The 12499-nt window shown below is 44.5% G+C and overlaps 1 protein-coding gene across 3 annotated transcripts in view; it reads left to right on the top strand.

Moving 5' to 3' along the window:
- The first annotated feature begins 462 nt into the window (after positions 1–462).
- The window catches only part of CUNH14orf93 (chromosome unknown C14orf93 homolog), a 21888-nt gene continuing 9851 nt past the window's right edge, over positions 463–12499 (top strand). The window contains exons 1-3 of one of the 3 annotated variants that reach the window (XM_007449537.1): positions 463–563; positions 6902–6907; positions 11230–11976. In XM_007449537.1, the coding sequence (XP_007449599.1) occupies positions 11377–11976 (600 nt within the window). In that variant the 5' untranslated portion in view covers positions 463–563; positions 6902–6907; positions 11230–11376. Of the gene's footprint in view, positions 564–6901; positions 6908–11152; positions 11977–12499 lie in introns of those variants that run through there. The other 2 variants (XM_007449538.1, XM_007449539.1) reach the window with 2 other exon arrangements.

Raw genomic sequence — 12499 nt, 5'->3', positions numbered from 1 at the left:
CTACTTTGTCTTTCACCTGAAGGATGTCACGCACTTGCATGAATGTTCATTTAAAGCTGGGAGGGTTAAGCAACAGACGTGACCCAGAGACATTCCACCTGGAAATCATGAGCTCGGCCCACGCACCGAGTGCTTGATGCTTAATCCCAAACTAGAATTTTACTGACTAGTTAACCAACTTTAGCAAATTGTCAGAAGGTGCTCGCTCACCGGTTTTTTATGCTGGTAACGAAGGCCTGGTTTCACTGAGGAACAAACATGGGAAAGGGTGAGAGGAGGGTGAGAAAGTGAAAGGAAGGGGAGAGAGGTGGGGAAGGGTATAGGTGCCAAACGGGCCGCCAGGGTCCGAGCGGAAGGGGGCCAGGGTCGGGGGTCGGGCGGCCCTTGGGGGCCCCCTTGGCCCGCGCCTCGGGCGCTGCGCGTGTGCTCGCGGGCGGGGCGCCCAGAGGCCGCCAGTGGCCAATCCGGGCGGGCGTCCGGGGAGGGGCGGGGCTTGCCGGCTCTGGCTCCGCGAGTCCTCCTTTTTGCACACACACGAATACAAAGAGCCATACGACCTTCGGGTATCCTTTTTCCATTTTTTTTCTCCTTAATCTTGTGTGTGTTTTCAAATTTTTTAAAAAAATAGAGATCTGTGGCAATGCTGGGGTGAGGAAACTGTTGCTAAGGGGAATGTGCGCTTTTCCCCATTTCTTTTTCTGTCTCTCTTCCTCTTTCTTTTTCCTGGTCAAGGTTTTAAATATACCAAGAAGTTGAGAAGCAGGATGGCCGTGTGCAACTGTTTCCAGCCAAATTTATAGAGATTTTTTTCTTTTTGCTATCACATTTTAAGAACTGGTAAATTTTTATGGTCAGGGGAATTTTTAAAATTTATCCTCTTGGGAAGTGTAGGTTTCTTTTTTTAAGCGGGATGAAGGGATAATGTAAATTTCTGCCACAGGCAACGTGGAAGGAAGCGGAGATTTGAGACTCCCTCACAAAGCTGTTTGCGTGCGTTTTACACACCCTCCCCCAGAACCAAAACCAAGTGGCTTGAATGTGGCAATTGTCCAAGGCCAATAGGTTAAAAATGTTTGGATTTTATAATTGTGACACTCACTTCCCGGCGGGGGGGGTGGGGTCAAAGCCCTTTTTACAGTGTGTCTTACACACATTTTTCATGAGAACATTATGTGTGTGTATTTCTTTAAGCAAGTAATTTCGTAAAGATTTATCTTGGGGTTTTGTGCTTTGTGTATATGTACAGTATGTGTATATGTGCCGTATCAGATTTTGTTTTCAAAAGCGATTGCCTTTGGTTTTTTGTGTGCAAAGTAGCCCCTAGAATGTGGATTTTTTTGTTGTGTTCCCAAATGTGATCCAGACAGGATTTCATGTGCAAATTAAAGCGTAGAAGAAATCCTATGCATAGAATTACTTAGGCATTTTCATTCCATGTGCATTTACTGTATTTTCTGCTCTTCTAAAGTATCAGATTAGTGAATAATTAAATAATTGCCAAGGAATATGCAGTCCATGTGGCAAATGAGGGTAGGCAATGTATTGAGTCTGTGGTTTAAAGCCGCCTTTAGTGACTGTTTTGCCTAAGTGGTTTTGCTTTTTATTGTCTCACGTTCTTAAATGTACAGCTGTGTGTATTTTGGCCTTTATGTGTGGTTTGGTTGGTGTGTTCAGAAGGGAAGTTCTCTCTCGGCTTTTTGACAAAATGGTCGTTGATAGGTTGGGATTTGTTTGAAAAGCTTCACAGCTGGCAAAATATCAGGAAAATAATCCAGTCAAGTCCAATTCTCAAAAACTGTTCATGGTGGTGGTGATGGGGGAGGTGCCAAGAGGAGGCAAAGGCAAATAACATATGGGCGGGATAAGAAATGCATTTTGGTTATCATGTTGCATTTTTAAAATGAAAAGCTGTCTCCCCATGCCAAGAGCCACGGAGAGAAGTGTATGAATTAGAGAACAACAGGCTCAGAACAGCACCTCCGGTTACAGGAGACGTATTCTCACTTTATTCTGTTACAGAACCATCGTCTCCTATTAGGAGTCATACGGAAAATATTCATATTCAAATCTCTATTGGCAGATGGGAGTGAAAGCATAGGAGGTATATGGGGTGATGAGGGAGAAACTGGAATGTCACAAGTGAAGTAGCGACCAGGAGATAAAAAAAGATCTACTGTAGAGTTCAAATTTCAGGACAACAAAACCTCTGTGTGATGATACATTTCCATTCCCCACCTCGCGTCCCACGCAGTTTCAAGCAGTATTTAAGACACCTAACAACGGCGATTAAACTGTTTGTACAGGTCTTGACATTCACTATAATGAAAGTAGCCCGTGTGGGCTCTCTGGGTTTATCTGTATTGAGTGCATTTTTATTCCCTAACAATACAAGTCAGATCAGTCTCAAATGTGGATCATTCCACAAGTTTAGGCCTGCGTATCTTTGAAATCTAGTCAGTCTAGTGACCTTTGTGATGGCAGCAGTGTTAGGAATTTTTAATGGAGTTTTGCTCTTAATCTTTTTCGCCTCACTGCAGGTCTTCACGTATACTTCCTACCTTCTTGGAAAAGAGAGTTCTTCTAGAGCAGTATACACAGCCCAAGCCCCTGTCTTCCTAGACTATTTAATTTTTGTTAGGATTTTAGGCTCAGAGGCAATGTCCTTGCTTTGAATTTCTTTGTAAGAAACAAAATTCCTCCCACGAATATGTCGTTGGCTTGGCCCTCCTACCAAAGCAAAGCTAAACTCGGTTGGTTTTGCTTGGGAATCCGCGGGGCCCCTCGAGATGAAAACTTCTTTGAAGTAAGGGCAGCTGCCACCTTGCTGAAAGATCTGCAGCTGAGGCCGGCAGGAACGAAAAGCCTTCCGCCACCAAATGTATGAGGCCGACTTGTGGCCACTGTACTTATAATCGTGTACACGCACTTTGTGAGCAGCAGAGAACAAAAGCGAGTAAACAAAAAAAAAAAAAGGAAGCTAAAGATGGCGTCTGACGGTTTTGAAAAAGCCTCGCAGTCGTGTCCCTCCCTGAAGAGGCCCCTCCCCTCCATGGCTTGTTGAGTGATTGTGGATTGCGGCCAATAACGTCCCCAGCCCTGCTCCGCCTCATCGTCCAACCGCCAATCACCGGGGGCCCGGAGACTGGCGGGGCGGGGCCTCCCCGCGTGCGCGCGCTGGCCGGGTACACGAGCCGCGCCTCGGTCGTCCGCGGCCGCCCGCGCGCCCTTCTCGGCGTCGCTCGGTCAGCTGGTGCGGCGCGCGGGGCGCACGCGGTGGGACCCCCTTAGGGCCGCCAAGGCGGGATCGCCGCGGGAACTCTCCCGCCATACTCCCCCCAAGCCCTCCGAGTTTTTTTTGGCCACGTAGTCTACCCGCGGTGACCCAACGAGATCCCCGGCCGCGCCTCGGCCAATCTGTTGTCTGCGGGCCTTCTGAGGAACACCCCTTTCCGAGGACACCTAGGGCACAGTCTACCGGGGGCCTCAGTGGCGGGTCGCCCTGTTCCCTGCGGCCTCGAGGGCGGAGCTCAGCTCTATTCTCCCTTGCGCCGCTGTGTTCTCCCTGCCTGTGGCTGAAACGCTCTCTTCGGAAATTGTTCTGCTGTCCCTCGTGCCCACTTTGTCATCTTTGACTAATATTTAATCAGCTAACGTTTACCGAGGGCTCGCTGGGCACACGATACACCTTTAGGAGCTAGTGTTTCATTTTTCAGTTTCTCCAGAAATGCAGGAAGAGTCATTTACGTCAGGCACATGGATATGGAAACCTTAAACCGGTAATTTTAATCTCACCAAGTTGCATTTTAGCACATGTAAAGAAAAAAGACAGTGCTATATCGGGTTAAAAACCCTCGTACTACTATACAAACACACTTGGAATTGTCGGATTACGTGGGATCCTTTTCTTAGGAACTCATTCTGTCCTCTGGGTCTACATCTTTTTTACCCCTAGAAACGAGGTCTTAGATTTTGTTTTTTTGTAGATCCTTAGATGGGTCAGCCTTTTAAAATGTAGAAAAATACTGTTTTACGGTATTTACTTACCTGCTCTTGTGTGATAAGGAGCTCATGTCTGATAGAAATAGGTTTTGAGAGGACCTTCTATCTGGTGAGCCATTTTGCACCTTCAAGTCGGGGAGAAGGGCTGACTGGTACAGCAGGAGCTTTAGGTGGGCATTTTCCTTTTTTATTTCTTAAAATGAAGATTATGGTATCAATTGCTATGCTTTCAGTAATCACATTTAAGGAAGTCCATTGCTAGCATGACCCTGAATGAGTCAAGGGCCCATTATAAAAACATATATTATCTGAGTGATACCATATCCTACACACCTATTAAACAGTGGGAAAACTTTTATTTATCATAGTTTGGAGGTGAACTCAGTCATGCAGAAAATTCAAACAGAATGGGTTGAAGCAAGCAAGGGAGCTGCCAAGGGTATGATATATTTAGTTCTAACAAAAATACATGTCTCGGGAGGAAAGGGATAGTTAAGATTATGGACAGTCTCACCCTGAGCTATCTGTCTAAAGATGAGTTTTTTTTCTTCTTTATCTAAATACTTATTTAAAAAAACAACTAAAGTTTTGAAAAGTACATTTTCTAGGCTCCTTTCACATGTATTAAAATTAGACCAATACAGAATGAACCCCAAACACACAGATTTTATGTAAACTTAAGTTTGACAGCTGTTGCCATTTTGTGTTGGCAGCTCATCATAGGATTGAAGATCTTTTTCTTAACATTCAATTCTAAAAGTTGACAGCATTTTGCAAAAGGCATGTATGTTATTCAGTGGTGGTCAATCTTAGTTTATTCCTGTTTTTTCTTTCTTGAACAAGAATGCAAACTCTTGGCTTTAGAATAAATCAGCAATGTGAAGTTGCAAAAGTTGACAGTATTAAAGTTTAATAATAATGGTATAGACACTGCCTGGATAATTTACTCCAGTTAACTCTTGCTTTGCCAGACATTCCATGGATTGCTTCATGGGCTATTAAACAGTTATACATTTTGAGAGGTAAAATAAAGATACCATAATAAAGTTTAGCTATGTTAATAACGTTGGCAGGGTTAAATGGGCTTTAGAACCTTAAACTAGTGATGGAAAAAAGCAAGAATGATTAATTATGGTAGGTCTGGAGTGTTAGAAAAGAAGAATTTAGCAGGTTGTAGCACCAGATAATGCAGCACTATCTATAATAAAGTTCTTTTATCAGTTTGAATTATTCAAACTGAGAAAAGTCTGTAAAGTAAAAAGAGTGTCTCAATAGCATATATCTTTGTCTTCCTCTCTCCACGTCAATGAATCTTGGCCGCCGAGTTCATCTTTTTCTTCTCTGCAGTCTCAGGGAAGAGCTTGCCTTCCTTCCTTCTCATGGGCGAATCCTTGCTAGAAGAAAACTTAAATCCTTTCCTAATATGTTCATCCCTTCCTTTTTCACTGGCCTTTTTCTTTCTGCTTTTTAAACATACTGAGGCTCTAGTGCCCTCTCTGACTTCCTATTTCCTTCCTTTCATAACTAAACTCTAGAAAACTTGACTTCATGTCTTGCTTCCATTTTCTCTCCATCACGTTCTCTTTCGTCTACTGCATAGTATTACTTTCACTACAAAAAATACCTCTCTGGTCATTGCCAGTGACCATCACAGACAAATAAAATGTATTTCCTTAATTTGCATCTTTTTTAACCATTCTGCTGCACTTGTCACAGTTGATTGGATCCACTTTCTTGATATTCTTCTTCTTTTTAATAAATTTACTTATTTATTTTTGGCTGCGTTGGGTCTTCGTTGCCGTGAGTGGGCTTTCTCTAGCTGCAGCGAGCGGGGGCTACTCTTCGTTGTGGTGTGAGGGCTTCTCATTTCTCATTGCAGTGGCTTCTCTTGTTGAGGAGCACAGGCTCTAGGTGCGCGGGCTTCAGTAGTTGCTGCACGTGGGCTCAGTAGTCGTGGCTCACGGGCTCTAGAGTGCAGCCTCAGTAGTTGTGGTGCACAGGCTTAGTTGCTCTGTGGCAATGTGGGATCTTCCCAGACCAGGGCTCAAACCCGTGTTCCCTACATTGGCAGGGGGGGGGGTTTTTTTTTTTTTTTTTTTTTGCTGTAGGCGGGCCTCTCACTGTTGTGGCCTCTCCCGTTGTGGAGCACAGGCTCCGGACGCGCAGGCTCAGCGGCCATGGCTGACGGGCCCAGCCGCTCCGCGGTATGTGGGATCGATCTTCCCAGACCGGGCCACGAACCCGTGTCCCCTGCATTGGCAGGCGGACTCTCAACCACTGCGCCACCAGGGAAGTCCCTTGATATTCTTTCTACTTTGGCTTTCATAACACTCTTTTCTTCCCATCTTACTGACCATTCTTCTCTTTCAATGAAGCCTCTTGCAAGGATTGGCTCGAAGTGCTGTCCTTGGCCTTTGCCAAGGACTTTGTATTTACTCCTTGGAGAGCTCATTCACTCTCTGAAGTTCAAATATAACCTCCTACTAAAGTTTCCAAATCTGCATTCCAGCTCTGACCTTCCTCCTGTTTTTGTTTTTCAGTCCTAGCCAGTTGCTTTCAGAACATTCCATTTAAAGATGCTGCCATCAGTTTGAAATTTAACATGTTGTATAAATACACATCTTCTCAAACATGCTGGTGCCTCCTCTCAGCTTCCTCATTTCTATCATTCTGTCAGTGCTACCATCTTCTGACCCTCAGGTTTATAATCTTGAAGCTGTCTTTAACCAGTCTCTATCCCCCACATTTATTAAGTTAAGAAATATGATCAGTCCTTCCTCCAGGATATTGAACCTTCATATCCACAACGCTGATTCTCATCACTTCTCTCCAGGATTAAACAGTCTCCTAACCTCTAACTGTTCCACTTTAGGTATCTGAGACAGGGGTCAGCAAACTATAGCCCCTAGTCTTAGGTCTGGCCTGCCACCTGTTTTTGTATGGCCCATGAGCTAAGAATGGCTTTTATATTTTTTAATGTAAATATTAAATGTAATTTGTGACATTCCTGTGTCCATAAATAAAGTTTTATTGGAACACAGCCATGCTCATGTTTATGTATTGTCCATGGCTGCTTTGTGCTACAGTGGCAGAGTTGAATACTTGTGACAGAAACCACATGGCCTGCAAAGCCTAAGTTATTTACTATCTAGTCCTTTACAGAGAAAGGTTTGCGGACCCCTGCTCTAAGAGTTTCCTTAACTTGATTTTCAAAGTCCTCTGTCAGCTTTCTGTACCTTTTATATAAGCCCTTTTGCTCTGATCTCTCATATGTACCCTTTTAATTCTGTTATGTTTTTTTTTTCCTCTCACTTATCACGTCATCTTACGACCCTCCCAGTTCATCCTATATCTTGCTCAAGGCTCAATTGTAGGTTTTTCTTCGATAAGCCCCCTTCCACATGATTTCATTCTGTTGATCTTTCTATTATTTTGAACTAACTCCTCAAGGTTTCTTTAGTCTGTACCATATTTTTAGGCACACGTGTATATTTTGACTTGTTCTTTAGACATTCTATTCTCACATGCACTGTAAGCTCCTTGTGTGTAGGGACGTTTGTCTTTACTTGAGTACTTGGAGGTGGCAATCCATTTTGGTGACTCATCCTTTAGCATGGCCTTGCATATAGAGAATTTTTAGAAACACATTTTTGTTGTTGTTTTTGACTTGCTCATCTTCTCTAATGGGGATATATGTAACTAATGATATTAGTGTTTTGTTTTTAATAATTTATCCAGCATTTGAATTGGTGTCTGGTTAGTAAATATCATAATGTGAAATGTTCCTTTAACACCTGCCAACTCCAGTTTCCTCATGCTTTTATTTCAGTGTCTTAGAGCTTATGTGGGAGACTCTAGCAGGAAGCTGGGAAACTAAGTCAGCAGTAATATCCATAGGAACCCCAAAAGAGTTATTTGAACGCCCATTATGTTACACTGAACTGTACCAGGTTTTTATAGACATATTAATTCAAGAAAACACCTATTTGTTGCCCTGAACGTGACATTCTAAAATGGACATAGTTAGGTAATACACAAAATCGAAAAGCAGAAAGAAATTGAGGGACAAAATTATAGAGCAGATAGTATCATGATATTTTATGTCAACACAAATATGAAAATATATTTAGCATTAAAAACTAACAGAGTTGAAATTATCCTTAGTCTAAACCAGGTCGTGATAGTAAGTAAATTACAAATACTCTGTTTTCTCAATACCTTTCTAATTTGCGTCACAGAAGGTTTTGTACTGATAAATGCATCTTTGTATACTTGAATTCATTTTTTCTTAGAAATGTGATATTAAATTTAGAGGGGAAACTCCCCAAATTCTATTTCAAGCCATTGTTTTTTTTTTTTTTCAAGATTAGGACATCAGGATGGATGTCCAGGATGGGAAGACAAAAGGTTTCAGGAATCTAGCTGTTACGTGTGGAGCACTGACTGTGTGCCAGTATTCTGTAGGTGCCTTATATATATCATATACAGTCTTCACAAAAACACTCAAAGTAGGCAGAGGTGAGAACACTGGGGCTCAGAAAAGGGAATTATATGCCCAAGTTCACACAGCCCATTTTACTGCTGTTTTGGGAAGATTACCTAAGAAAGACCATTTAAGGGGAGGGAGGGGCTCAAGGCTCCTGGCAGGGGTAAAGGCCTCCTGCAAGAAAGAGTGAGTTTTGGGGGCAAGAGTATTGCAGTTGTCAATTTGATCCCAGGAAGTGTACCCACCCGGAGTCCCAACATGATGCATCTTCATTTCTATTTTTTTTTTAATTTTTAAAAATTGAAGTATAGTTAATGTAAATTATATGTTACAAATGTACAATATAGTGATGCACAATTTTTAGAGGTTGTACTCCATTTATAGTTATTATAAAATATTGGCTACATTCCCTGTGTTGTACAGTATATCCTTGTAGTTTATTTTATACATTATTTATTTATTTATTAAAAACAGTTTTTTTAACTGAAGTATAGTTGATGTACAGTATTATATAGGTGATAGGTCTTAATTTCTTGTCGTACAAATCCTGAACCCAAGTTGTGTATTACTGTTTACATAATTTTCTTTTTCTCACAACATCCATGTTTCAGATTAAACTCTGCATGATGTTGGTTTTAAAAAAGTTAAAAACCCCGCTGGAGCATGTAGGACCTTATTTAGGAAAGAAAAGGATATATTAATGATTCATCCACAAATTGACCTGGGAATCACTTAGTGCTTTCCTTTAACCTTTCGTTTTAATTTGGCTTTAACCTTTATTTTTTGTTGTTGTTTGTTTGTTTTATTTATTTTTGGCGGCGTTGGGTCTTCGTTGCTGCGAGTAGGCTTTTCTCTAGTTGTGGAGAGCAGGGTCTACTCTTTGTTGCGGTGCATGGGCTGCTCATTGTGATAGCTTCTCTTGTTGCAGAGCATGGGCTCTAGGCACGCGGGCTTCAGTAGTTGTGGCACGCAGGCTCAGTAGTTGTGGCGCACAGGCTTAGTTGCTCCGCGCCATGTGGAATCTTCCTGGACCAGGGCTCGAATCTTCCTGGACCATGTCCCCTGCATCGGCAGGCAGATTCTTAACCACTGCACCACTAGGGAAGTCCTAACCTTTAGTTTTTTAGGTTTAACTATGCCTTCCAGTGACTCTAATGATAGAGAAGCAGTAAATGGATTTAAATTCTTACAAGATGTGAATATCTAGCACAGAAAAGCATTTCTTCGATATAAAGGGTAGAAAAAGCAAATTAAAGACTATTCTTTAAAAACCAAATGTAATTAAAATGCATTGTCAGATTTACATTTTAGTACCTCAGAGGCATTGATATCGCCTGTTTCCGAAATGAGATTGCTGACTCAAAACAAACCAACCAACCAAATGTCGGAATGTGGAAAATTCTCCTAACCTTCTCCTCTCCTTTTTTTTTTTTTTTTTTTTCCTCTCTCTCCTCTCCTTTTAATTGTGATGTTATGATATAATTTACAGGGTAAGATAGAAATGTATCTCTTGAGGAAATTGTAAACATACTTAAGATTTTGTCACTTAGGGAGCTTCAGGCAGAAAGATTCTATTTTCTGTAATCAAGTGTCATTTAGAAAATGACAATATGAAGTTCCTTGGAGTGTTCTCAGTGGTACAAACCAACCCTCCCACACTTTTTTTTTCCTCCTGAAGTAGTTTAGTTGCTTAACTACAGTGATTCAAAAGAGAGGCCGTTTGGCTTATCATTGATATTCTGGTCTCTCCTTTTGGGGGCTGGTTGTGTGGGTAGAGTGGCAGCATGTAGCTACTTAGACAGTCCCGTTCAGCTCTGCCTCTCCCTTAAGCAGCATGAAAAGTGGAGTTGAGGGGCCCCAGTTGGTTTCTCTGGGCTTCCAGCTGGAGGATTCAGAACAGCTAGTTTCTATTTCAGAGGCTGTAGGCCCAGGTGTACAAAGTGTGAGAGTAGGGGGCTGTGCACAGCCCTGGTTACTGCAGCTCAACTCTCCTGTCCAGCTTTTCCTTTCATTTCCCTGCCCACCCCCAAAACATTAATGATATAATAGTGTGAAGTTGGCAACATGTTGGAGGCCGCGTTGATTGGCCTTTTCCTTGTTCAGGAGTCTTACTCTGAATGCATCTGTATGCAAATTATAGAGACGGTAGAATCATGATTTTTTATGTCAACAAAAAGTGGTATCAGTTTAAACACACACACACGCTAAACTGAAAGTAGCCATAACCGGATTCTGCTGTCTTCCCCTGACCTTGAAAAAGATATATAAGTTCTCTGCATGTCTCTTCTCTGGCCCTGGGTTAACGTGTTTCCTAGAGCTGTTGTGTGGATGAGATTAACCTACATGAAGTGTTCTGAACTCCTTAAGGAATGATGTCAAAGCAATAAAATGCAATACTGTTTTTTACAGCCAAGATAGAGAGACGGAGAAGACAGATCTACATTTTCTTCCTTAATTTTCTGATCTCTCCAGATGCCTGTGGATCCTTTTGAGTCCCATCTCTGTTCCTTAGCTTGGAGTGGTGGGGAATTCCATGCCTTCCACCCTCTGAAACTGCGTTCCTCCCGAAGGCCTTTGTAGGCCCACCCTTTTGGGAAGGGGTGAGTGTGACCCCCAGTGTGTTGAGCTAGGGCAGCACAGGATCTGCACACGGAAGAAGGCCCTCTGCTCCACAGCCCAAGGAGAGGCAGCCATGGACTGTGTGCGCCTTCAGGGCTAGCCCACTCCTCCTTCACAGAACCCAGCCCCCGGGGGCCCAGGCTGCTCCGACCACCCTCCATGAAAAAGGAGAGTGAATCCAAAGAGGCCAGAGCTTCGTGCGGTCCGGTTGACTGGGGACACTTTTGGAGCAGTCCAGCAGCGTGAGCACGGGCCTTCCTGCCTCTGCCACCATGTCCTTCAGCGCCACCATTCTCTTCTCCCCTCCCAGTGGCAGCGAGGCCAGATGCTGCTGTTGTGCCTGTAAGAGTGAGACTAGCGGGGGCAGCACAAGCTGTCAGGGCGGGAACCCTCCTCCCAGCACCCCGATCACGGTCACCGGACACGGCCTGGCCGTCCAGAGTTCAGAGCAGCTCCTGCATATTATCTACCAGCGGGTGGATAAGGCCGTGGGTCTGGCTGAGGCTGCGCTAGGTCTCGCCAGGGCCAACAACGAATTGTTAAAACGTCTCCAGGAGGAAGTGGGTGAGCTGAGGCAAGGGAAGGTGCCTGTCCCCGATGAAGACGGTGAGAGCCGGGCGCACGGCTCCCCGCCCGAGGAGCCCGGGCCCCTCAAGGAGAGCCCCGGAGAGGCAGACAGGGCCTTGCCGGCCGTGGAAGAGGAGTGTGACAGCGTGGGCAGCGGCGTGCAGGTAGTGATCGAGGAGCTGCGGCAGCTGGGAGCGGCCTCAGCTGGGGGGCCTGGGCCCTTGGGCTTCCCGGCCGCTCAGAGAGACGTACGGCTCCCGGGATGTGCCCTGGCTGCAGGCGAGGGGCCTCCGATGCTCAACCCCGTGAGTACGCGGCGCAGGACACTAGCGGGGCTGTGCTTCTGTGCTCTTCCCGGCCTCTTTCTCTTCTCTTCTCTCCATCCTTCAGCCTTTCTTTTGGTTGTATCTGTGACAGAACAGCACGGTACCCAGTTTCCTTTGCCGGCAGGGAGAGTCAGCCCTCCTGTTTTTTTTGTTTTTTGGTTGTTTTTTTTTTTTGGTACCGTGGCCTCTCCGGCAGAAGGTCATTTTCTGGCGTGAGTGGTCTCGGGGCAGTGGTACTGCCCTCCCTCTCTGTTGCTCTGCATGGCACCTTCTCCACAGCTGCCTTGGCTGCTCCGTGGGTTCTGCCTCTCCTGGCAAGGATGCCTGCCGAGCACAGACGGCTCATTCATATTTGATCACGGGCCCTCTGCTTGCCAAGAGGAATTCAGGACTATGAGGGAGATGGGGATGTGAGGAGAGAGAGGCAGAGGCGGGGGGAGAGAGAGAAGGGAAAGTGGGAGGGAGAGGACAAAGATAATAGCCGACAGGTGTAGGGAGGGAA

Source organism: Lipotes vexillifer, unplaced genomic scaffold, assembly GCF_000442215.2.
Source record: "Lipotes vexillifer unplaced genomic scaffold, Lipotes_vexillifer_v1.1 scaffold1093, whole genome shotgun sequence".
NCBI classification, from domain to species: Eukaryota; Metazoa; Chordata; class Mammalia; order Artiodactyla; family Lipotidae; genus Lipotes; species Lipotes vexillifer.
This window is presented reverse-complemented; position numbering and strand designations above follow the sequence as displayed.